Source organism: Pomacea canaliculata, linkage group LG2 (assembly GCF_003073045.1).
Source record: "Pomacea canaliculata isolate SZHN2017 linkage group LG2, ASM307304v1, whole genome shotgun sequence".
Taxonomy (NCBI): domain Eukaryota; kingdom Metazoa; phylum Mollusca; class Gastropoda; order Architaenioglossa; family Ampullariidae; genus Pomacea; species Pomacea canaliculata.
Window position 1 is genome coordinate 20,760,207 of NC_037591.1, and position 25,807 is coordinate 20,786,013.

Sequence of the window (25,807 nt, forward strand, 5' to 3'; positions counted from 1 at the left end):
CTTATTTTTATCCGTGGCGTTAACGATGACTTCGAGATAATCCAGGAACTGCTTTCGATGGAGTCAATGAAAGACACTACAGCAGGCGACGATTTGCTTATGAAATTGAAAGGGTGCATCGAGAAGCATTGACTTCCATGAGAAAAATTGAGATGGATTTCCAAATTTAACCGGCAGGAATGTTGGTCTTCTGAGCAAAATTCATATATATATATACCACGAAGTCTCTTTTTTTCGTTGCACTATACGTCAAGAAGCGCTGTGCTAAAGTGTATAAGACATGAACCCTGCTGAAGTTCGACTTGCTTTCGTGGAAGACAGACAAGCGTTTGGCCGCAGTTCTGTGAATTGCCACATCGGAAACGCGGCCAGATTTTGAAAGGCCCGTGAAGGAATTCCACCACCTTCACTTTTCACATTAAATTCGTTAAGTGAACACCACAATGTAAGTATGTTTTCATCTCGTTATTACTGGGCTTGTTGTATAGTCACGTGACGTGCATTTTTCGTATTTTACCGCCCCCACCCCACCCCGTATAGTTGAAAATTCTGAGACCGGCCCGCAAACACAAAACATTGCCCACCCCTGCCCTAGACCATAACTAAACCTAGTATTCAACTATCTATTCCATTATCAAGTATTTCTAAAAAGAAAACCTTTTCGACACAGTTTATAGAAGGGTTCAAAGAAAGTTGTTAACCATTATTATCAAATATATCATTTGGCAGGAAACCACTCTTTGACTGCTTATGTTACTAGTAGGACTGCGGAGTCTAGAAAACCATATAGGCTTACCTTTCATGATATTCTGATCCGGACAAGCAAAGTCGTGCCCCTCCCTTCCTCCCCCTCCTCTCTCTCCCCATCCCTCCCTATCTCTCTCACTCTCGATTTGCTATCATGAAATTTCAAAATAAACCGTTCTTTCATTTCCTCCAGAAACATCCAAGTCAAATCATATAGCTGCCAAAAGTCAAAGGTTCTGACAAGGCTTTATTAATAAATACGATCAAACATTCGTTCAGAGCCGCTTTCAACCCTCTGCAGCATCAATTGTACGTTATTATCATGTACATCATGTGACTTTTATTCTATGTAGATCGCCATCATGTTTACACCGTAGCGCCCGCCTCTATGAGCATCTTGATTATCTCGCGAGATCCCTTCGCCTGGGTACAGTTGAGAGCTGTCCTCCCCTGATTGTCCACGTGGTTGACGTCAGCGCCATACTGACACAGCACCTTAACCAGCGACACTTGACCTTCAGCGCATGCGCACAGCAGGGCCGTATTGTCACTGTCGTTCACCGCGTTGACGTCGGCTCCTCGCTGCAGCAGCTCGTACACCACATGGTGATGGCAGGCTGTGCAGGCTAGCATCAGCGCCGTGTTGCCGTGCGCGTCCTTAGCGTCAAGAGCAGCCAGGGAGTGGGTGAGGAGCTTCTGCACCACCAGCAGGTGGCCGAAGTGGCAGGCGAGGTGCAACGGAGTGATGCCGTCGCTGGCCGCGCACTCCGTCCTCGCACTTCCGGCCACCAGCAGGTCCACCATCTCATCCAAAGCCCACACGCTAGCGAAATGTAAAGGTCCATAGCCACGGAGGTCAGTAGCGTCGACGCAAGCGCCGTGCCCAATAAGCAGCCTCGCGATGGCAAGATGGCCGTTGCTGCAAGCGTAGTGCAGTGGCGTATGTCCTAGCTCGTCCGAGGCGTTCATTTCCAGCCGCTGCCTCAGCAGCATCTGGACCACGTCCACGTGTCCAGCGCGATCAGTGCATGCGCAGTGCAGTGGCGTTCGGCCGTGAGCGTCTGGCGTCTGGAGTGACGCGCCGTTTTTCAAAAGAACGAGCACCACATCCAGGTGACCTCTTTCGCACGATAAATGTAGAGACGTCGCGCCTTCCATAGTTTGAGCATTGACAGACGAACCACACAGAATCAGTGCCTCGATGATGTCCAGGTGACCATAAAAACTAGCATAGTGAAGCGGCGACCAGCCATGAACGTTGATCGTGTCTACCATTCTCTCTTCATAACAGCACTTCTCCCTTAAAAGAATGTCCACCACTTCCTTGTGGCCCTTCTGGCAAGCCACGTGCAGAGGCGTGCGTCCATCGATGTCAAAAGCGCGCGTCGAGGCGCCGTAGCTAAGTAGTTCTCTGACGATCTCAGCATCGCCATAACAGCAAGCGCTGTGGAGAGGAGTCCATCCGTCTGATGTCTTTTGGTTTATGTAGTCCTGCTTAGCGGTGACTAACTGCATGCTGCATGCGTCCAAGACGATGCTGTGCCTTGGTTCTGAGGAAGACGAATTAAACGTCAAGGGTTCACATTCAGGTTGACACGGGTTGCTGTCATCCGGAGCTGCCGAGCCCTTTCCAAGTGTCTTGTCCACTCCAGCCTGCTTTTGACAGCCTTCTTTGTAGTGCTCCAGCAGCATGTTCACCACCGACCTTTGACCTTTATGACAGGCGTAGTGCAGTGGTGTCCACCCATTTTGATCAATAGCAGAAGTTGATGCACCGTGGCCAATGAGAATGCGAGCAGTAGTCACATGACCCTCGGCGCAGGCGTGATGGAGAGGAGTTCTAAGGAGCTTGTCCCATGCATCGGGATCGACGCCGTTCAAAAGCAATCTCCGGGTTAGTCGAGCGTCTCCCTTGCGGCTGGCTAGATGAAGTTTTTTTCCATCGGATTCCTGCGTTCAATGGAAATCAAGACATTCATTCATATTTATGCTTTATCAACAGACTATAGATTCAGCGCAGTAAATAAAGGCCAAGAATGTTGCCCCTGCGTTGTGCGCATCGACAACGCCTCTAATCAAAGTGATATTGCGAGGAAGGTGCCAATGATACAATGCACGTGACTGCATGTTCACACGCTTGTGCAATAATGTCTAATACGTACATATGTTCCAAAAAAAGAGAATGCACCCTTACGTTCACATACATGTAGACGTACACGCTTATGTATAAGTAGATGTGACAAAATAATATAATAAAAAATCAGTAAAGATAATAATGAAACTGTATATCTTCAAGGAATATAATGATTATTAATTAAAGGAATCTAATTATATTAATTTTGTAATATTTAAAAACTAACTTGAATGCCTTGGTTAGCTCCCATATTTTTACATCAACCTTTCAAGCTGTCGGAGAACGAACCCGCGTTGGACGAACCATGCCACCTGTGTATTTCAAGGCGTCGAAATACGAGGTCTCTGTCAACTTTTGAAGATGACAGACGACTACCTGGTGGTCGAAATTATTGGATGTGACACACTCATGACTAGTTGGCTTATAGTAGCCGGAACTTCTGCAGGAGCTGACACTATGCTCACTTCGTCAAGATAGGAAATCTGTCCCACTGATGGAAGCAGGGTGAACAGATTACACTTCGCCACCATGCAAGGATCTGATACGATCGCAACAAAGCTGTGAAGGTCATTTTTTCGGTTCTACTATTATGGGATCCATGACTGTAGAGAGTCCTAGGCCACGGTCGCTGATAGCCCAGGTATGCCGGAATTTTGTGTTAAGGCGCCCGTCTATGCATGTCAAGAGAGCTGAATGAAGACGAAAGTGAGACGTTCCGAGAAGGAGGACGACGACGAACTGGATGTACACTTCCTGGTAGGCGTGCTGTCACGTGACAGGATAAAAACTACACCTCAGACTGCTAACATGCAATCTCACAAGCGCCTGTCTACACACACAAACAGCATTCGTCGTCGTTTGAAAAGACCTTGGAGAAGGTTCGGTCATGGACCACTGAGTCTGAAACAGACACGAAGGTCACGATTCAGTTTGATAGGGTTGATAGGGTTAGCGGTGTAAAATGTTGTCCTATGATGTCATTTGTAATTCGTCAGTCTTACATGTCTTTGTACACATCTTTGTACACACATCCTTGTACAAACCTTCAACGTGTATTTTGGGCTGTTCAAGTTTAGCAGAATATGTTTTCTTCAATTGACTTGTACATTTTTCCTAGTAAGTATTTCATAAGCAAACACGAATGTTTCAAAAGACTGTGTGTGTGACAGTAGCCGTTACTGCCGTAGGGTAATTTATTATAAAATTCTGCATTCAGCTATGTGAGCAGCGACGCCAGTTGGATTTCCCAGTGTGTTCGGTCTTATCAGTACAGATGAAATGTGTGGGGGAGAGGGAAATGTGAAACGGAATGTCTCGAGTGTATTACAACAAACTCAGCATTAGCTGTATCCTGTGAGGGGTTATCATAAAGACCCGGTGACACACACACCCGGGCAGTCCTTCCCGAAGGATCTGAACCAGATTTAGTTAAGTGCATTGAATGATGCTGCAGACGACTTTCTACTAACCTTTCATCTTTTTGTAGGGGTAGAAAGAAAAAAAAGGAAACGCCAGCAGAAAATGTCACTGTAATATATCTTCGCTACACGAACATGAGGCTTTCTCGTGCTCGTTCAGGGTCTTATGATGTTGTTTGGTTACTGCGAGCGAGAGCAAAGGATGTGTATAAGAAAGTGATAACAGCAATAAATAGCCCAGCAGAGTTCTACTGAGAAACGAGGTTCTGTTGGACAGGTACAATATCGCCCGATGAGACACGGGTGTTGACCTGTGTTTTATCATGAAGTCTTGGACGACACACACACCTGCCGCCTGAAATAAGGGGCTGACGTCACGAACAGGTGTGCTTTCTAGGCTGCTTGCTACTGGGAGACACAAGAGGCAAGGGATCGCTGTGAAGGGCTAGTCGCTTGTATCGTGTACTAGCAATGTGTACTAGATAATGCCTTCTTTCAATCAGGCCCCTTCCTAGCCCCCGGGGATCCGAGACATAGGGATTAATTTGAGCCTATAGTTACCTCACTAATCAAAAGCATGGGGTCCCTGACAACTATCAGTGGCGCGGAGCCCTAGGCAAATGCCTCGTCTGACTAACCCTAAGCTCGGCCCTGCTTTCAAGTATCACAACAGTCTTTCTCCGAGTCCTTTAATAATAAATAACAATAAATGCAAAATTTGTGAAGCGCATACTTACACTCGTAAGCAGTAAGCTCTTTACACATCGGGGTCGAATGCGGTTACCTTTTTCACTGAAAGGCTCATAAAATCTAGAATGGTATGGGGTGATTTTACAGTTCTGCACATACTTTACGACCAGATACAGATGCCAGATAAAAATGCGAGTTGTGTGCCGAGTTGAAAATTAGTCCCCCACGTCACTTGCGTCTATACTGTGCCTCATTCTCAACTTTGCGTTCAGTTGTTATCAAATCACATTCTGCTAATGTAACGTTTACTTGTGTGCGGGACTGCATGCTCGTACAATTGTTAGTTTGTACCGTGCACCTCAAGTTATTAAATCCTAAGGTGGGAAATTACTGTTCACCTCCCCACCCCCTCCACACACACACCAGCGCTGTTTTTCTTCTCAAATCACCGGATGTTTATCAGAAGAATACACACTTCCTGTTTCTCGTGGATAGTAACATTTAGAACAATGACCACCACGCTTGGCGCATGCGAGTCTCGGTGACATCAGATGAAGAATACAATTATAGATATAGATTATCATCACTAGGAACCTCTGACATGGCCCCATTCTGCAAACGCTGAGCGCCTTAGCGTGTTGGATGAAAAATAACCGAAGGAAGAGCGAGACCATCGCTCCTAGGTTTAATGTAAAAGATCCGGCTTACCAAGGAAGAAGGAAATACTGTACTGCATTTTCTATGGTAGCCACCCAACCAAAGCCCTCTCTCTCTCTCACACACACAAACACACACGAGCATGCACACATACAAAAGGGAAAGAGAGCGTGGTTGACGTATTGTAGCTAGTCTCCAAGTCTGTTAAAGCAAATAAAAGCAGCCTTATACATACATCGATAGTAACGGTCAAACTTATTGTAGGAAGTGAAAATAAAGGGTGGGCATCGTACGATCGCGCTGTACTGCGGACTCACACTCACCGTTACCTGGACATATCCTTCTCTAACTCGCAGGACTGAAAGCTATTCACCCACCGACTTAGTCCTGGCCCAGTGCGACGTGCAGCGAGCTGGCGGTGCGTCAAGGAGACGGAGGCGAGTGGCGGCCTCCAGTGCCGGATACGCCTCTTATGTCGCAGCTGGGCGGCCAGCTGTCACACTGGGGTCACAAGGTCTCTTTTCTCATCCGCGTCTCGAAGTGCCTGCGGACGGATAATTCAGGCGCGTGGCTGGCCGTGTGTATGTGACACAGTGAGCCGAGGCACGTGTTGTGAGCAGTGTTCGTACATGCCACAACTGTAAACAGGGTCGGTATTTGCTTATTGGCTGGCTTGGAGTAACACATCAAAATAACCACTTCCTCAGAGTTTGTCATTAGTTTTGTTGGAACAAACTTACTAGGACACAACTTTATTTTTGCCCGACAAAGGTCTAATTTTAACACGCATGTGCATACTGTATTTTAGTTTGTCGAATACCCTACTCTAATACTTGGCAATAAGTTCTCGTTTTAAAACAGTTGTTATTTCTGTTTTCATCTTTCCTTAAATTTTAGCACAATAGACTTCGAAGTTGCGTGCCATGATGACCACATAGTGGATGTGCGCGCGCACACGTATTTAAAAAAAAAAAAAAAAAAAAAAAAAACACGAACAAAACGAGATCACAAACACATCACCAGGACAGATCTTTACTGCTGGCTGGAACTCGACGCGCAAAGTGACCACGAACTGATATCACTACACGTCCATGAAGTGACGTCCTATCCTTTGTTTCACCCCGAAAGGTTGGCCGTGATATAGCTTTGTTGCTGAAACACCAGTATCCCCCCCCCCCAACACACACCCTTCACCCGGAAAGGTCACGGGTAAGCGAGCAAGTAGTCGAGCAGCAAAACAGAATTCTCTCGAAAATATTGGTCGACTACTCAAATATCCGAGCACGGAGCAGCGTACGTGTTTGTGTGTGTGCGCGAGCGCGTGTATTTTATGTTTTAAAAGCGGAATTGTGTGGGTTTTTTTTTTTAATGGTTTCGCCCGCCCAAGGGAAGGTGGATACACGCGGTGCCGACACCTACTTGTCACTTGCCCCCAATTACTACATCGACAGGTAGGGTAGAGGTACACAAGCACTGCCGACTGCCCAAGCAATAAAACGTCTCTCTCCGCCGACTAGTACTTGCTGTGATTTCGCTTTGTTGTATATTAATCGGTATGACCACAAACTAATATCCCTGGACTGCTGCAGACGATTTTTTCCAGTTAAAACGACATGGCTTCCGGTTTATTGACATTCTTTGTTACGGCTCGCCGAGACTAACAGCGGATCACTTCGCAAGAGGCCAAGAGTCTTGGCATACAGACATCAGTCCATCAATACAAGTCCATGGTATGACAGTGCCTCCAGCCACTGATTTTGTTTTCATATCTGTACTTCAACAGCCAATTAGAAACGTGGAATTCCTTGAAATATTACGTAAATCATGAGATGAAGGGCGAAGGTGTTTGAAACTGTAAAAATAAATTAAATGAATTTCAGTTGCAAACTATATTTTGTTGTCTATAAGAAAGCGTTTGATATTAGGATTAGGATTTAGTACGTGTAGGTTTTTGCTTTAGCAGAATGAGTAAGCAGAGAAAACGCTTGGTTGAGGTCAAAATTTGGCGGTTAGTAATCTCCTTGGGATGTTTGCGCATGCCTAGAGCTTAGAACAATTCGGTGGCAGAACCTCGTGGAACCTCGGGAAAATACAGTCGCTACCGGGACCAGGGATGGGGAGAGGGACATTTAACCCACAGACTTCTATGATCTCTGGAGTATGTGATTCAACTCATTTCGCGCAAGACAAATGGTGGAGGAAACGGTGTTGTGGAGATCGTATGATGTCATGTCATCTACTTTGCCCAATCGGTACCCTACCCTAACTCATGTTTGTGATTCTTAAAGCGCCAGAAATGTCTGCTACTGAACATGTTGGGTAGACATTATTTTCCGCCAGACTTCGAAGCCCGCTGTCGCACTGACTGAATGGGCTCTACGTTGCTGACCCCGGTAGGTCAAACTCGTTCTAAACTTTGCGAAAATGAATGTTACATGATAATAATGCATGGGTTAAATTTGATTAACTCTCTGATATGCTACAGAGCAGAATTTTTAGCAAATTTTACACAAATGTTAACGCTCTGCCGAGAAGTTGGTAAAAACAATGACAAACGTTGTGTCCAGGTTAAAACATTAAGAGACCCATGTCGATGTTCATTAATTTTTGTATTATCTCTTTTAAACTACCTTTAAGAATTGATATACTGGAAGCTTCGTCTATTTGAACAAGGAGAAGGTTACTAATATCTAAAAAGGAAGCTGGTATTAACTGCTCTCTCTGGCTCAGTAATTCTCGACCCAGACTTCAGACAACGTTTTTTATCAGATTGTTTTTTGTCTTAAGAGAATAAGGAATTAGAATATAACGAGTTAAGAAATCAACATTAATACAGCAGGGAGATGCATTTGATGCCTACCCTAAAGCTTGTAGCAATAATATGAACATGTCACCAATGTCTAACAGACTAGACTAGAGAACAATTTCTCAGATGAGTAAATCTTTGTTAGCATAGAGTTGCACAAGAACTACAACATTTACGTTTTAACGAAAGTCGCATAATTCAATACCAGAATGAATAAAATGTAACGAGGAATTGTCAAGACGAAAACAATTTAATGAACATGTTCGTTGGTAAAGATAGTTAAGTACACGCAGATAGTGAGGTTATATCGATCTCTGCGACTTAGTGTATAAGTGCGATCACAGCCAGGTGTAAGATCAACAGAGCTGTTCATTTGCACCTATGTTTTCGTCCTCGTTTTGTCGAGAATTTAAGAAGCAGTGTATAATTAATAATTATAATTGTAGTAAACCATCGTTTAGGTTAGAACTAATTAGAACAGTATATGCCGAACGTATTTACATTTTTAACAAAAACAGTAAAAATGTATAAAGCGGAGAAGTTGGAACGTTTGATCAGACAGATAACACTTTATTTATCCCAGAGAGCAATTCGGGGCAGCTTGATGTGAAGCAGCGACTAAACAAATCAAGAAGGGTTAGTTCACCTCTTTGTCCTTTTTTTATATATAATTCTGTGTGCAAATATGACCAGTGAAGTTAATGTTGATGAACAAGCTAATGAGTAGCGGACCTGAATTTACATAAATTTGTTTGCCAAATGGTGGATGTTGCACGCAGGTTAAAATAATGTTAAGAAATACATGCTATGAAACTAAATTTTCATGATTCCAAATTTTAATCATGCAAGGAAATTCGCCTTTGAGTGCGGAGTCTATTTGCCCTTTAGAATGCAGATTTCACTTTACCAAGAAGAGGTTTCTTCGCATACGATAAATGAAACTTTCATGCGCTCCACTCTATGTAAAAGCATGTGTTAATTGATTCTCGACGCAGACCTCACATACATATACTCATGGACGAAAAATCTTCCATGCTGACAAAATTTTATTATCTTGCGTTTTGATATTACCATTCGTGAAAATTACCCCACATCGGCACAACACGACACAGTGACTGAGTAATTAAAGCATACTCCTATGATGGCCGATTAAAGTTTAGCAAGAAATGTGTCCTCAGACACTTCTTAAATAAGTGTTTTAGTCGCGAGGTTTTACGGATACATGGCATCAGTTCCATCAGCAAATTTATTGACGACATGTTAGTGTATAAATAAAAAGCACATTCAGAGGTCCACACAATAGAACTGTGGATACCTGTGCAAGAAAAGATGCAGCCCAAGTGAACACTTTGGTAAATCACTCAAAACCGTGTAAAACAAAATGTTTCTGCCAGCTATTTCTAAAATGGCACATTACTATCAGCATTTAGAATTCCTTGTTATTATTAAACATTATTAAATATATTATATAAGATTTAGAATTACGAACTTGTTATGTAACCTTTCATATCATAACTTTAAACAATTGGATAACACGAATGACACTGTCATCAGTGGATATGAAAGGTTACATAAACTCTAAATTCTTAATATTGAATCACTGTTGTTGACAGTGTTCTAGTGCTATTAATTACAATAATAACAGCATCAAGAAGCATAATAGAAAAACAGAATTCATATAAGATACAGGCAGGGCCGTGCTTAGGGGCAGGCGGACGAGGCATCTGCCTAGGGCCCCGCGCTTCAAGGGGCCCCGCGCTTTTGATTGATATGGTAACTAGGCATATGGAAGTGTAGTCAGCCGTATCACATTCTCGCTGGACGCGCTTGGAGACAGAAGGCTGCTGGACACCGAGGATTTATCGCGCATGAACCGTGTGATCGTGGTGTGAGGGCCCCGCACATGCCCTTTGCCTCGGGCCCCGCGGGGGCTAAGAACGGGCCTGGATACAGGGGTAAAATGTTTTGAGAAGAGCGCTCCAGATATTGCTCTAAATCTTAAATGGTTGCATGGTTGAAACAGGCGGTTGGCACCATACCGAGTAAACAGAAATAGCTGTCTAAAAGGCATACTCAGCATGCGACAACAGCTGTCCTGACGTTCCTGTAGTGTGTCACCACATACTCAGTATACTGGCCAGAGAGTTCAATCCCTTGTTAGTGTAGATCATTGAATACCGAGTATGCGGTGACACACTACAGGAGCACTGAGAATGCGGTGACAGATTACATATTATTATAATATTATATACATAATATTACTAAACCTAACCCATTATAATATTATATACATAATATTACTAACCCTAACCCATTATAATATTATATACATAATATTACCAACCCTAATCCTCTGGCCATTATACTGAGTATGCGGTGACAGACTACAGAAACGTCAGGACAGCTGTTGTCGCATGCTGAGTATGCCTTTCAGACAGCTATCTCTGTATACTCGGTATGGTGCGAACCTGTGGTTGAAATGTATGGTACACGGACTTTTCGTCGACGGACGTTTCGGAGTCGGACGTTTTGCCGACCGGAGTTTCGGCGCGGGGCACTTCATTTCGGCATTTCACGTGGGACCTTTAGCCGAAGTCAAGTGTGTGACGCCCCTTAGCTCACACATTTCTCTCGCCATTGTATCAATGTATCAGTGAACTCTCTCTCTCACTATCCCTCCTCATGTGAACCGTTAGCTCACACATTTCTCTCGCCATTGTATCAATGTTTTTTCTCAAAGCTGTTGCCCATAATCTGTGACAATCAAAGTGAACTGTCTGTGAAGTCTGTGTGTAAAATGTGTTTGAAATAAAGAATTATTGTGTAATCTAGTAGTTACTTTCATTCTTTGAGAAGTAAGTAAGCTCTCTCTCTCTCTCTCTCTCTCTCTGACATAATGCGGCGAAACGTCCGGCGGCGAAACGTCCGACTCCGAAACGTCCAGCGGCGAAACGTCCAGTCGACAAAACGTCCGGCTCCGAAACGTCCGTCGGTGAAACGTCCGTCGGCGAAACGTCCGCACACGGAAATGTATAGCTGACTGAATAGTTTTCCAGTGGCTTACATTGAAACATGGTTGAGTGTAGACGGTTAGCTAATGTGAAAATCAGTCTGATCGTAGAAATAAAATGCCAATACTCAAAAAGAAGATACAGCCCATAATTATGAACAAAGCAAAATTGTAGATTTAACATTGACGATTAGATGATTTGAGCATATCAACGAAGAAATAGAAAATGCAAAAAGACATCATCCTCAAGTCTGAGGTGAAGGGACGTAACTCTTTATATTAAAAGCTGTATATACTTTCTAGTAAAGTTTATAGAAATTGTACAACTGGAAGTAAAGAAAAAGGCACACATTAGAGAATATAAGCTCTTATAACATCCCAATTACAAATGTGCAACTTGATTTAGATGTTAAATCTTCATTAAAATGACTTTAAAATATCCTTTAGGTATTTGAACTATTTATCTTCTAAAGCAATAGCATGATAAAGAACTGGGTGGATGCACATTTTGTTTCCTATGAGTACAGCTCACTTCAAGATAGTCTTAATTTTCTTGATATATAGAATTATCAGTTCTTGAGATGTACGTATCACTTACATCAGCATGCATAGAAAGCGGTCAAAATAGTGACATGATGATATGCATACATGTTCCCAATCTCCCATCGGTTAATCTGAGCGTATCCTGATATGTGGTGTTGACGTTTTTACCGTGTGAAGTGATGTTTGTAGGTGTATAGCTTGAGAACAGAAAGGTAGTTGGGCAGTTCATCCAGATTTGGCGAAATACCCAGCAAACACGCAAGATTCGGCCAAGCTTGGGCCAATGTTTTTAGCTTGGCCCAAGCTTGGTCCAAGTTTGGCCGAATCTTGCGAGTTTGCTGGGTAGTATCTTACGCTGACCTTTCCCCATTCATTAGGAAAAACTTTGGCCCTAGTCCTTTAAAATGTGATGGTTATACCGGTGTGATTGGCTTTGCTGGTGATCAATGTAGTATAGTAGCATTTATTTGAGTTATTTAAGCCAGAAACATGTGGACCACATTTCTTTTCCGGCCCTTAAGATGAAGATAAGTGTGAATATTTCATTGCTTGTATGCTATTATCTAATGATAAGGCAGGGAACATATATTCCAATGTCACGTTTTAAAAGCAAAGTATTTGATGCTTGAATCACCTAACTCTAGACTGATAAGTATGACCATTTTCGTGACCTGGTCTTCTGAATCTGAGGCTGAACATTCTACCTTAGATATACAGAAAAAAATGGATACACACAAAACATATCACGAGTCTGAACACTCAGAACCTTGGGTGGACATATTTTCTATAGAATCAATAACTTCCGTCGCACCAACTCCATCAGAAGAAACAGAAGTTTCTAGAGAATCCGAAGGTCTCGACTGCCGACTCGCTGGGAAAACCTTTTGCTTGCTCAGAGCAGATAGTGTAGCCTGTAACAGCTTGGGCGACTCACATACCCGACAGAGGAGTTGATCTTTGTACGCATCATCATTTTTCCACCTGCACAGCATGATACATCATGGTTACAAAATGCTTTACACAGGAAACTTCTTGTCTAGTCTATATTATAGTGGATTACTAAAAATGGACAGCATCAGAAGTTCAGTTCCAGACTTGCTGTGCAATAAGCTAACATGAAGCTATGGTACCTTATGTTACAGATTCAAAGTTACAAAGTCGCAGTTAACTTAAGCTTAAAAAAAAGCACAAGTGTATTTAAGCAAGTTTCTCTATTACTTAGGAATTATGTACACTGGGATGCCTTGTGTACACCATTACGTATTCAGTTCATAACATTCCTTCTTCCAGTCGTAGAGGAGAGGAGTCTGATAGAGCGTAGCAGAGCGGACAAATGCTCACCAGCGGATCCGGTCATCTACCCGCTTGAGAGGGTCCCCCCCCCCCACTATATCAGCTAACACTCGAAATCTTTCACCAAATTTCTAAACAAAACATTCCTCAAATATAGCCAGCAGTACTCAAGACATCCTTATTAAGAGGTCGATCACCCAGCATTATATTGAAATCTTCATGGGTAGTGATGCAGTTCATTTTTCCCTTCAAGTACTTATCGTGGTCCTAGTAATCTACTTGGCTTCTTAAGACAGTAAAAATGAGATGTTTCTTTCCTATTTACGTGGTTTCCCAATCTAAAACATTATGGGCTCTCAAGTTCATTCTGAACGCTTAAAAAGCCACGCAACAAACAGCAGACTCTTTAGTCATCTCAAACAAGTTTAAGATGCAAGCGATGGATTCATGAATGGGTGGATTGTTGACAAATCTGATTACCTGTTGCGTAACCTTTCCATATCCTGATCGCTTATCATGTTCCTTTGGCTGGCCAGGACCTCCAGTTGCCCGATATTCATTAGTTTCAGCTGGTCATAGATGTTCTCTGTTTCATTCTGTGGCAGCTAGAAAAGTTCGTGAAGCATGACAATTACTTTATATGGCAGAATTTTGACATTTAATTTACAAAATTTCAGCGCTTTGTCTGTATGTCTGTGTGCTTGCTCATGTTTGTGCGTGTGTACATGCATTTTTGTGTCTGTGTGTGTGTGAGAGAGAGAAAGAGAAAGCAGTTTTGACTTCCTTTAATAAAAATATTCTTGGTACCTTTTTTTCCTGCATTTGGTTCTGGGTACTATTGTATTTCTTCGGTTTCTTAACTATTTTATAAAATTGTATTCGACGTACCGCCATGTCCAGGACCATCTTCACAACGGGGAAGGGGATGTTGTCATTTCTATCATCAGCATTACTGTTTGGAACTTGCTCGAGTTCGACAAGGCATTCGAGGTATGACCCTGGAGTCGAATTCAGTTTGTTTTCAAGGTGCCAGGTTTTCTTGATGGGTCTCAAATCCCCAAACACCTTTACTCGTTCTTCTTCGCATTCGCTACACCACATCACGTGGTACTTTTCCAAAGGAAAACTCTGAAACATGTTATTCAAAATGTTTTAAATCAGAATGACCAAAAATGAATTTGAAATTGTTTTTCTTCTACTATTACCACCACCACAACTTCTTTCTCTCATTTCTCTTTATCCCCTCACTGCAGCATATACAATTACATTTTTTACATACCTCTCTGATAGCACTTATATGATCTCCATTATTTTTGCTTTTATGTTGCCACTCCTCGCAATCTTTAAGAATTTCAAAGGACATTCTCAAATTCGAGTCTTGTAGTTGTAAAGTATCAGCTAGGTACAGTATTTCCTCTCCCAGACAATCATCTTCATGTTGAATGCCCAAAGTCTGGAATTTAAACGAGAGAATTAAAATGAGGGGAAAAGAGTGTAAAAGAAAATGTTTACAAGTTTGCTTTCAGCATGTTATGTTCCTCGTAGTGTTTAGCAACTAGTCGGCAATGTAGATCAGTAAGTTTTTGTCGATTCTTTTCTGGAAACAGTTGTGAAAACGACACATATATTTAGCAGACTTGTGTGACAATTGATAACATCGCACATTAATACCACATCTGTGGTTAACCCACATTGAAAGGAGAACGTAATGAATACATATACTGGAAATACTGCTCAAAACAATGAAAATGCCAATAGTATAGTCAATCACCGTTTCGTGCCAATAAACACACAGACAATGACATTTAATCAAAGCAAATGAAACATCAGCCAATTTCATTGAAATAAATCATTTTAACAAGAAAAATTTGAGCTTGGACTGACATAACCAATGTTTTCAAAAATATGTGATATCAGAGAAAAAGAAAGTCAATATTCTGTGTGTTCGCCATTGGCCTGAATGCAGGCAAGGCCCTGTTATCTCATGGACTGAACCAATATTCTGACAGCCTTTGAGGAACTGCCTGCCACTGCTGCTGAAGTGGTGCAGCTGACTGAGACCAACTGCTGCGGTTGTTGTCTGTAAGTCACTGGCACAGGGCATCATTCCATGTTCAATGGAATTCAAATGTGGAGATCAGGCCACTTCATGCGGTTGACTTGGTGCTGCTGCAGGAAGTCACTGACGACTCAGGCCCTTTGAGGTAAGGAGTTGTCGTCCTTGCGCCTGGTCCAATGGCGAACATTACTGTCAGTACCAGATGCTGTAAAATGTTATCTTTGTATGCCACGCCTGTCAGGTTACTTTGCACCTGGTAGAAGGAAGATCTGAAGGATCCACCACCTTAGCGATCACACTCCACTATAGTCGGCGGCCAATGTCTCGAACATCTGCGCCTTCCTGCTGCCATTCAATGACTCTTGGTCGACAGCACTTAATAGTCGGCTTTGAGACATGATTGAAATACACTCCTAGGCCTCTAAAATGACAGAGATGTGTTGACACTGGATAAGGTTTGCACTTACACTCCGTGTTTTTTATCGTTAATTCTGCCTTGTCATGTGCATATGGTTCAATTGCACGCATTTTTTAGGGTTCAGTTACCTAATTTTCTTGACTGCAGGGCTGAGCAAGCACAAGACCAAACTGGACTGTCATAAAATTCACGTTGACTGTTCATCCACACAACAAATTCACTAAAAAAAATTGAAGGAATTGCTCAGTTGGTACAAACATGATTAATCAAAATGTAGAAAATATGAAGGTGGCTTTTCCACTGTTTGGGAAGTATAGTTTACATAACACTGCCAATGGGTAGAAGTCAAATGACTAGCATTTATACTGAAAGATACGTCGTCCAAATACAAGAACCAGTTTTTGCCTGCGGCAAAGTGTAAAAGCAATAGACTAACCTTCTCCTGTAAAATATGGAGCCATTACCTTATTTTTCATAAATTTTCTCTATCATGCAGGTCTAAAATTAAGATAACCCAAAACAAAAATCAACTCGGTTTTAAAAAAACTAAGAAAAAGTCAGGCATCAACTTGGATCAGCTCAGAAAACTGTATGCAGAGACAGAAACCACTCTTCATTGCTGACGTTTTGTAATAAAAAAAAATGTTTGGACAATCGGGGATTTTCTTTAATATTATTGTTACTATTTTTCATTCTGGTAAAATTTTTTAGCATAACCTTAAGGTGGCAATAATAGAAGACTTTTCCACAGGTCCTAATGACATTATATCTATATACCCACACATTTTTTCCTTAATTCCCAGTTCATGTGTCTTTAAAGGGAAACAGTACCTGGCGGAAGTCGGCGATCTTGAGTCTGTCGTCCCACACCAGTACTTTCACGTGTGCTGCCCGTCGGCCATCCCGTCGTTCAGTGTGCGACCCGTAGGCTCTGGCGTTTAGCTGGGGCGGTGGTTGTCTGGTCCCACAGTATGCGCAAAAGTAGGCACTAAAGTGATCGGTAGTGATGGAGACCTTCCCATCAGGCAGCAGTCTGAATGTGGCGCTTTGATCCCACTGCACGTCGTCGTCTACTTCCTGACAATCTTTTGCACTCTTTTGACCATTGTCGCTAGTAGGTGGCCTGTCCTTGCTAAGCTTAAGGCGAGATTTTTCAAAATCTGAAACTTTGGTGTTTGATGAATCTTTGCGATCAGAGTCAGATAACAGGCTCCCAGTGCTTAGAGACGAAGAGTCATCGCAGCACAGAGGCGATAAGTCGGGAGACGCATCATCTGCAGCAGACACGGCAGGTCCTATATGATCTGCCTCTCGTTTCACTTTACTACCGATTTCTGTTGAATCTTTCCTACGAATGTCTGTTCTTTCGGGTCGTACTCTATTGAGACTGAGGTGTCCGTCCGAGTGTCGTAAGACGCAGTACACGTGGATAAGGTCAGGATCGGGGTCAGGAGGTAAGCAGTGAGGCAGCTCGATGCGGAAGGGGCCTTTTAGGAGGCTGAAGCTGTGGCTGGAGCTGTATTCGGCCACAGGACTGGCCAGCCATTCCTCCTTCTTGTACTGAAGCTTCGTCCGCAGCACGTGACGCACGTGAGCAGCGTCTGCGCAGACAGCAGACTTGACGTCAATCCACTGGCCGAGGTGGACACAGCTCTCCGGTACGTGCAGCACAATGTCGGAGTTTAGTTTCTGTAAAGTTCCACCATCGCTGGTAAAACTTTTAGCCACTTGCCAGCGAGGACTGAAAATTGGGGGATGGGATATGGGACAAGTGGCCTGCAGTGACGCTCCAGAGCTTGCGTCTTTCTTTGTCTCGCTGTTCTCTTCTTCTGCAGTTTCTTTTGTTCTGTGATTATGCCCTTTATCTCTGTCGTGAGGTGGCTGCTCAAGGTACGAAGTTAGTCCTGCTTCATCGCTTATTTTCGATTCATATGAGTGTTGTTTATATCTGTGCTTAGTGCTGGCATAATTCTCAATGTCCAAGACGTTTTCTTTCAAGGTTTTTTCTTTGACAATCGCATCTTCTTTAAGCGTGCTTTTCGTGTCTTGCGTTGGTGTATCCTTCATTTGCTTTCTTCCACTTGCGCTCTGCGGTTGCAAATGGCCGACATGAAAATCTCTGTCGTCTTTGTCAACTGTCTTGCCTTTGGATGCAGATTTCTTTTGAGAGTCGACTTTCTGCAGCAGATGTATCACTTTTTCATTTCTGTGCCAGACAGCAATGTCTAGTGCTGTATGCCCTTCCGGGGTAGTAAAGTCTGCTCTAGCTCCGTTTTGTAAAAGAACAGTTATGACATTGACGTGGTCAGTTTGACACACAGTGTGAAGTGGCGTCCAGCCTTGGAAGTCTCGTTCATCAACCTCTGCCCCATTATTTAACAGAAGTTTCACTACCTCACTGTGTCCATTGAAACATGCGCAGTGAAGCGGGGTTACGCCAAAGGCATCTCTTGTTGTGATTTCATTTTTGCTTTTTTTTAGCAGAATATCTACAATTTCATAAAAACCTAAGCTTGAGGCAATGTGGAGAGGTGTAACGCCACGGGCATCAGCAAAGTCAGACCTTGCATTGCTTTCACAAAGGCGTTTCACAATATCAGCATATCTCCCCACACATGCTAGAAGCAATGGTGTATAACCATTTTTAGCTTTAGTATCAATGATGGAACCACGCTGCATCAGAAGTTCCAAGATTTCCATGTCCCCTGTGAAGCAGACCATGTGCATAGGCGTCATCCCGTTTATGTCTTTAGCATTGACATTCGCATTAGCCATAAACAATCTCATAACTATTTGTTTATTTCCTAAATAGCATGCAAAGTGTAGAGGCGTTTTACCTGTTTTTGCAGTAAGGTCAGCTGTAGCATTTTTGTTCAGGAGACAGTCCACTATTTCGTAGTGTCCTATAAAACATCCTGCGTGTAAAGCTGTATACCCTTGACTATTCGTAGCATTGATATCTGATTCCCATTCAGTTAACAAGTCTACGACTTCTTTGTGACCATTAAAGCTAGCTAGGTGAAGTGGAGTATTTTTATTTACGTCCTTAGCCTCGGTCTCAGCAAAATTTTCGAGAAGAATTTCTGCAATGTCACAAGCGCCGTGAATGCTAGCAAGATGCAAAGGTGTAAAACCACGAGATGTTTGTAATGAAAAGTTTGCTTTGTTTCTTATGAGCATTTCAACTATGTCGCTATAGCCTTCCCGACAAGAAAGATGCAGAGGAGTATATCCCTTATAGTCGGTGGCATCCAATGAAACCTTCTCTTTGACCAGTACTTCAACAACGTTTTTCTTGCCGTAATAGGCAGCGAAATGAAGAGCTGTTAACTCTGTTTTGTCTTTAAACGCGAGATTAGCACCCTTTCTGATTAACGCTTCTACGGCGCCAGCATGACCATGTGAAGAAGCAATATGTAGGGGAGTGACATCATCTGATGTTGTAACATCGACATTACTGGACTTTTCAAGGAGAAGATCAACGACATTCTGGTCTCCACGCTGGCATGCAAAGTGAAGCGGCGTCCATCCACTCTTGTCCCGGTGGTCAATTCTAGCGCCCCTAGTGACCAACAACTTCACAAGGTCGACGCTGCTGCCATTGCTTGCTGCATGAAGAGCGGTGCGTCCTTCTGCGTCCTCCGCCTCAAGATTCGCGCCTTCTTGTAACAGTCTTCGCACGATGTCAGGAAAGTCCATTTGGCAAGCTAACAAAAGTGGTGTCATATCGCCTACCTTTGTTTTTATATTAACATTAGCACCGTGACTTAGCAGAATATCAACCACTTCTTTTTGTCCTCTGTTACACGCATAACACAGGGACGAAAATCCCTTTGAGTCCACTCTATTTAGTTCTGCTTTGTTGTCAATAAGTGACTTTATAATTTGAGCTTGACCAGAAAGTGTTGCAAAGTGTAAAGGTGTAAAGCTGTCGCGTGGATCTGTTGCGTTGACCTCTGCACCATGAGACAACAAACTGTTTACGATGTTCAGATGACCGTATATGCACGCCAAGTGCAGTGCTGAAACATTTAGCAAAGTCTTCTCGTTGACGCTGGCGAGATGGCGCATCAATACGTTTACAACATCCATGTATCCTTGGAAGGAAGCGATATGTAATGGTGTCCAGCCGTTGATATCTTTAGCATCGACTTCTGCACCCCCCGTAAGCAGTATTTCAGCAACCTCGTCATGGTTATTTGAACATGCAAAGTGGAGAGATGTTTCTTTTTCTCTTGTTTTGGCATTTACGTCTGCTTTATATTCGACAAGAAGCTTCACGACCTCTGGAAAGCCATTGTGGGAAGCGAGATGCAAAGATGCAGTTCCATAGTTATCTTGACAGTTCACATCTGCACCGTGTTGCAGCAAAATTCTAACGGCATCCACATTGCCGCGCGAACTCGAAGTGTGTAGTGGAGTTCTTCCATCAACATCTTTTGCGTTAACATTCTGTCCAAGACCAAGCAACATGTGTATCAGTTCTTTGTTTCCATGGTGGCACGCATAGTGAAGTATTGTAATGCCATATACACTGAGCACATCCATCTTAGCTTGGTGGAGAATCAAGATATCAGCAATGTCCTTATGCCCGTTGATGCATGCATAATGTAAAGGTGCTAATCCTTCATTGCTACTAGCATTAACACAGGCATTATATTCAATGAGCCTTTTAACAATATTAATGCTGCCACTCTGACTCGCGTACATGAGTGGCGTCCTTAAAGATTCATCCTGAGCATTTACTGATGCTCCCTGAGCAAGAAGAATATCTACAATGGATTTATTTGGCTGCATACAACCCAGATGCAATGGCGTTTGTCCCAGTGTGTTCTTTATTTCCACTTTAGCCTTATGCTTTATTAAAGCTTCGACGAGGTCTCTGTGTCCTCCAAATGACGCGAGGTGTAAAGGTGTCGTTCCCTCCATGTCTTGAGCATTAACATCAGACTTTTTGGCAAGTAAAATACTTATATCTGTGCAATTAGAGAAGAGTGGATTTGAATAAGGGCTCCGGTTTACTGCAGACGTATCAGTTTCAAGTTGTGACATTATCGAGACTGTGTGCATGCAAGCCAAAGACAATGGTGTGTGTCCAGTGATGCTTCGAGCGTTTAAATTAGCCTCCTTTTGAATGAGAATCTCAACGCCTACTTTGTTTCCAAAAAAACAAGCGTAATGCAAAGGTGTATGGCCAGTCATATCAGCTGCATTGATGTCTGCATTGTTGTCTATCAGCAAACTAACTAATCTCCTGATCTCGTGAGGACTTGCAACACGAAGAGGTGTAGCGCCCTGAAAGTCTCCACCATTCATGTCAGCCTTGCCTTTGAGGAAGGTCCTTACCATACTGAAGCCCTCAACCATGCATGCTGCATGCAACGGTGAGACTCTCATATTATTGCTGGTATTAACATCGGCTCCTTTGTCAATGAGCAACTTTACAACTTCATAATGGCATTTATAGCATGCTATATAAAGTGCTGTTTGTCCCACTGTGTCCCTCGTATCAACTTGCGCTCCCTGTGCTAGCAGATTGGATACTATTTCAGCATGACCATTCACGCTAGCCATGTGGAGAGGAATTTGACCATTCCATGTCTCCTGGACGTTGACACCAGCCGCAAGTAATTTCTGAACAATTGCTGCTCGACCGAAATAGCACGCAAGGTGAAGTGCCTCCACTTTGTCTTCTTTACTCCTGCGCCAGATGCAGGCATCGAGAAACGTTAGGTCACCATTGTGGACAGCGTCTTCAAGTGGATGCTTTTCATCTAAAGGAACGGGATTGAAAGGCTGTTTCCAAAGTGTTGATAGTACATTGTTTACGTATTCCTGAATATTTGTCATCCCTAAGTCCTCTTCAATGTTCATTCTTTCTCCAAGTGTTTTCAGATTCGCGAAGTTTTCAGTCTCTAGTGAAGTCAGCCATTTAGGCGTTTTGACATCACTATTTTCAATTCTTCTGTGCAATTTGTCAATTAGATTCTTGTAGTAGTCGTCCCTTTTCGTTCCTGAAAATATCGGACTTGGATCTTCGATGATTTCGGTGGGTAGTTTAATTCTTAAGGCCGGGTTGTTCTCCATATTCTTGTCACACGATACTTGCAAGCAGGTAAACTTGTAAAAGGTGCTAGTTAAAGCTGATGTCAAACTGACACTTCCTACGCTTATTTACCTGTTTAGAAAAAAACACAGTTTCTTACTTCGAGCTGTCTTGCTTCTTTTAACTATCTCTTTAAGTTTTATATACGGCAATCATGTAACGTTCGTCTCATATTGCGTAAAGATTATCATGTAAAAAAAATGTCCAGATTATTAAAGATTATAATGTACTCTTGGTGACTGGTTAATTACAACTTACGCTGTCTGAGCTTATATGGAGGTCACTGGATTCTAGTCTAGTGCCCTTCGCCCCTCCTGGAGCATAGGCCATCGACGACAGCCCTCCAACGCCTCCTGTCCTGGGCTACCATCACCAGCTGCCCCCATCCAAATCCGGTGAGCTTGGTCACTGGATTAATGATCGTGAATTACTGACTCTCCCACGCCAGCCCCACACGCTGTGTTTACTATTGCTATGAGAATAAGGTGAACAAATAAAGAACCCCAAACAACCTTTGCCGAGTTTGAGGCGTTTTCATGCGGATGTTTTCTTTTTGTAATGCCACCCTTAGTCACTGCTGCACTATGTAATCCATCATTAATTGAGTGTTTGCCTTCTAATTTTACATTTTTCGCAAGCTTCGCAAATAAATCTTGTAAAATAAGATTTTCATAGCCTGTTTAATAACAAGTATATGGAGAATTACTTTATTAATATTCAAGTACGATTATGAATAGGACAGGATTTAATGTATAAACACGGAAACTGGGTCATCACAACCATATCAAGGTTTCAAGTGTACTGCTTCTAAAAATACTGTTAAAATGCTCTTTCCATAGAAATGTCTATTAAAAGAGGTTTATTTCGCTGCTTACAATGCTATGTTCTGCATGAGAACATATCTTTTACCAACAGACGTTTGTGAGATCTGATACGGAACATAGGTTTCTTCAAACAATACACCTGTGTACCAGTAAGTGATATACACATATAAATATACGTTACGGCCAAAGCCCGAAATCGGGGAAAGTGGAAAGTGTCTGGCCAAAACTGGAAATGGCCAATGTTGCTTTAAACTGATCGGCCAGTGTCCGATCTTATCTTGAGTTTGGGATTTGGCTGGCCAGTTTGCGAAATGGTGATCGACCAAAGTCGGAATAAAAAGTCATGAACGGATTTTAGTGGCTCTGTGTAATTTCATACTTTACATTGATTATTAATTATAAATTATCAAGCTTAATTTTGATAGTTAAACTTATAAATAAATTACCAATCTCATTCATCACTTGTTACAACAAGATGAACTTTTATGTAATTTTGAATCATCCAACAGTTTGTTATTTCTAATATGCAGCGATGTGTTGAGCACTTAGTAGTGCAGTTGTATCGAGTGTAGCTTTGGCTGTCGGTCAGTGATTGAGAAGATGCAACACTTTGTAAGGATTTTTTCTTCCGTACCTACGGATTCCAGTGTGAGCAGTTCCTCGTGCAGAATGGAAAATTCACTTCTAGAGTACAGTTGTTTGAAAATACCATGTTTTGTTCCTAGCTTGTACGTTCATGACAACTGTAATAACGCTTCTTGGATCACCGCGACCTCTGTCAACATCTGGTATACGGATATATATGAGCACACCGAGTTCTGGCCAGTGATTTTCCGTCTCTTCGCGAAATATACTGGTCATCTCAAATACATCGGCCCTTGACCACATCTCTAGGCCAAAGTGCGAAATGGCTGGCCTATTCGGGAACTAGCTGAACTTCGGGCTTTGGCCGTCACATATTCACAAATAACGCGTGCGTACTTTTGGGGAATAAATCTTTTGCACATGGGTGTCATGTGTTCGTGTTTGTGTGTGTATACATTGTCAATGGCCATTTTACTGACAGCGTGTCAACTTTAAGAGCTGCGGCACGCCCGACTGCGAAAGAAAGGTAGTTACACAGACGACACCTGACTCGGGTACGTTCTATTGTTCAATAACACACATGAGTTTCTCTGCTCTGCCTGGGTGGCAGGCAACGGCAAAAACAGAAAGGAAGAAATTGGTACGAAAAATTCAGTGCCTTGTTTGTACATTACTGTGCTTTAAACTAGTACTATTAACAGCGGGCTGACTAGCTCATAAATATCCAAGGTTTAATATGGGTGTTGTCTACATTTCCTATATTCGCCACATGCTTATAAATCAAGTTATTAAACTGTTTCACAACACAGAAGCAGAATTACGGACCTAGATAAATGTAGACTGAAAAACCACTGATCAAAAATATTAATTTTCAAGTGGATAAGGAAAGATAATAGAATACACCTTTTATAAAACGACATTAAAATCAAGAACCTTCAGATAAACAAGGAAAGAAAGAATTTTAAAACATTTTGATACCAATGAATGGAGAAAACTTACATTTTTTCACGAAGTTTTGTACAGTCTGACTCATTGCCACGCCCAGATGCTTTGTTGAACTCAATAATCTCAGCCAGGTAAAACCTTCTCCAGGTAGATGACATTCCAACATGGCGACACAAGGACATTTATTACTCCGGTCTGCACATTGTGAAAATGCGCAGTGATCGCTTAGATACTCGTTGAAAAATTCTACTTTCCTTTTCCATGTCCGTTGAATTCAATTTTTTTTTCTTTTGTGTTGAACGTTAGTGTTGTTGAGAAGACAAAATAAAATTTAATTTTAAAATATTTATACTCACATTTTATAATGAGTCGTTTTGGGCCGAGAGCTCATAAAGTGTTAAAACACTGTACATATGACATGTGACTCAGTATAGACCTGTAAATGTTTGCTTTCGCACCTTCGTCAGTAAGAGAGCTCAAGCATGGTGTGCTCTTTCGCTTTATGCTGTGTGTGTGACAAAGTAGGTCTCAGCCCCAGCAGGTCTGCACTACCAGTAAACTATGTCCGCCAATGAAGTGAAAACAATCAATTACGACAAAATCGAGATTATTCCAACCACCTTTGAAAATAAGCTGAAATGTGTGACATCCACTACTCCTTTCACTTTGTAATGAACGTTTCCCAGATCGTCGGGAATCTCGGTATTATCATGGATACAACAATGCCTCATAAACATTGTAGCAGCGATGTCTGCGTGTCCATCTTCCTTGAGCCAAAGACTATAATTATTATAAATTATTATAATTATTATAATAGGTCCGCTCGACCTATTTCCTTCATCAAGCAGTGAACTATCTCCCTCATGGTTGAAGTCGCACATTCACTGGTAATGTTTGTAGATGTAGAACATCTCTAGATGCGTCTGATGGAGAGGAAATGGCAAACATTTGTCAGGTCTTCATCTCTTTGTTAAACAGGGCTTTGGGTTCTGCAACAGAAATATGACTGTGTGCATTTTGTTGAATTTCATTAGCTACAATGTTACTTTAAAATGAAGTATGTTCTGCCCTTTGGCATTTGAGAAAGCAGTTTTGTTGCTTCTAATATTTTGATAATGTGGTGGCTTATCAAATTCATAAATTTTCTCCCTATTGCCATGTTCAAAATACGGTTTCCTTTCTGTGATGATGCACTTTGGACAGGAAGTATCCCACACATTGTTTCCCTCAGGTTCCAGCTTGGACACGAACACACAGTGAACATCACAGAGTAGTTCTTGTGGCGTTGTGTGTTTCATGGCAATGAGAATGTTCTCACTAAAACCTGATTGGATGCGAACCACTAGACGCTTCGTGTTCTATAGTGTCAGTCATCCCTTGATCAGCAACTGTCGTTGGTGGGGAGCACATGGATAGTCGCGGCAGCTGACAGGCCCGCCACTTACACCTGTTGTAGGCGATAACTACCAGGTCCTGCACAGGACGACCAGTCCGCTCTTCGACGTTTGTAAGCCAGTGTTTCTTTTGGCCATCGCCGCGTTGACCACCCTCCAAGGTATCTTGAAGGACAGG

General features: G+C 42.5%; 2 protein-coding genes across 8 annotated transcripts; both read right to left on the reverse strand.

The window, feature by feature from the left end:
• Positions 1-869: 869 nt before the first annotated feature.
• LOC112556746 (ankyrin repeat domain-containing protein 27-like) lies at positions 870-6,802 on the reverse strand. Of its 4 annotated transcripts, none has more exons than XM_025226053.1 (3): positions 6,024-6,802; positions 3,108-3,781; positions 871-2,697 (listed from the first exon to the last, which is right to left on the reverse strand). In XM_025226053.1, exons 2-3 carry the CDS (start codon positions 3,129-3,131, stop codon positions 1,114-1,116), a joined length of 1,608 nt encoding a protein of 535 aa, XP_025081838.1. In that variant the 5' UTR covers positions 3,132-3,781; positions 6,024-6,802; the 3' UTR covers positions 871-1,113. The 4 variants fall into 4 exon arrangements, with proteins under 4 accessions (XP_025081839.1, XP_025081838.1, XP_025081837.1 ...); XM_025226052.1 differs by having other exon boundaries at positions 5,976-6,802; XM_025226050.1 differs by having other exon boundaries at positions 5,970-6,802.
• Positions 6,803-11,354: 4,552 nt separating this feature from the next.
• On the reverse strand, positions 11,355-24,742 carry LOC112556729. Of its 4 annotated transcripts, XM_025226001.1 has the most exons (8): positions 24,592-24,742; positions 24,290-24,430; positions 22,140-22,289; positions 16,607-21,953; positions 14,578-14,751; positions 14,187-14,426; positions 13,779-13,903; positions 11,355-12,986 (listed from the first exon to the last, which is right to left on the reverse strand). In XM_025226001.1, the coding sequence occupies exons 4-8, from the start codon at positions 21,860-21,862 to the stop codon at positions 12,749-12,751; spliced, it is 6,033 nt and encodes a 2,010-aa protein (XP_025081786.1). In that variant the 5' UTR covers positions 21,863-21,953; positions 22,140-22,289; positions 24,290-24,430; positions 24,592-24,742; the 3' UTR covers positions 11,355-12,748. The 4 variants fall into 4 exon arrangements, with proteins under 4 accessions (XP_025081786.1, XP_025081785.1, XP_025081787.1 ...); XM_025226000.1 differs by having other exon boundaries at positions 24,290-24,653; XM_025226002.1 differs by having other exon boundaries at positions 22,140-22,353; positions 24,290-24,653.
• Between the last annotated feature and the right edge of the window lie 1,065 nt (positions 24,743-25,807).

What these genes read in the sequence shown, in the direction of transcription:
- LOC112556729 (XM_025226001.1), bottom strand. Translation starts at nt 21,862, where the DNA reads ATGGAGAACAACCCGGCCTTAAGAATTAAACTACCCACCGAAATCATC. An exon ending in AGATCGCCGACTTCCGCCAG is followed by an intron (nt 14,752 to 16,606) that starts GTACTGTTTCCC and finishes TTTAAATTCCAG; the next exon opens with ACTTTGGGCATTCAACATGA. An exon ending in ATATAAGTGCTATCAGAGAG is followed by an intron (nt 14,427 to 14,577) that starts GTATGTAAAAAA and finishes AACATGTTTCAG; the next exon opens with AGTTTTCCTTTGGAAAAGTA.
- LOC112556746 (XM_025226053.1), bottom strand. Translation starts at nt 3,131, where the DNA reads ATGGGAGCTAACCAAGGCATTCAA. An exon ending in GAGCTAACCAAGGCATTCAA is followed by an intron (nt 2,698 to 3,107) that starts GTTAGTTTTTAA and finishes CATTGAACGCAG; the next exon opens with GAATCCGATGGAAAAAAACT.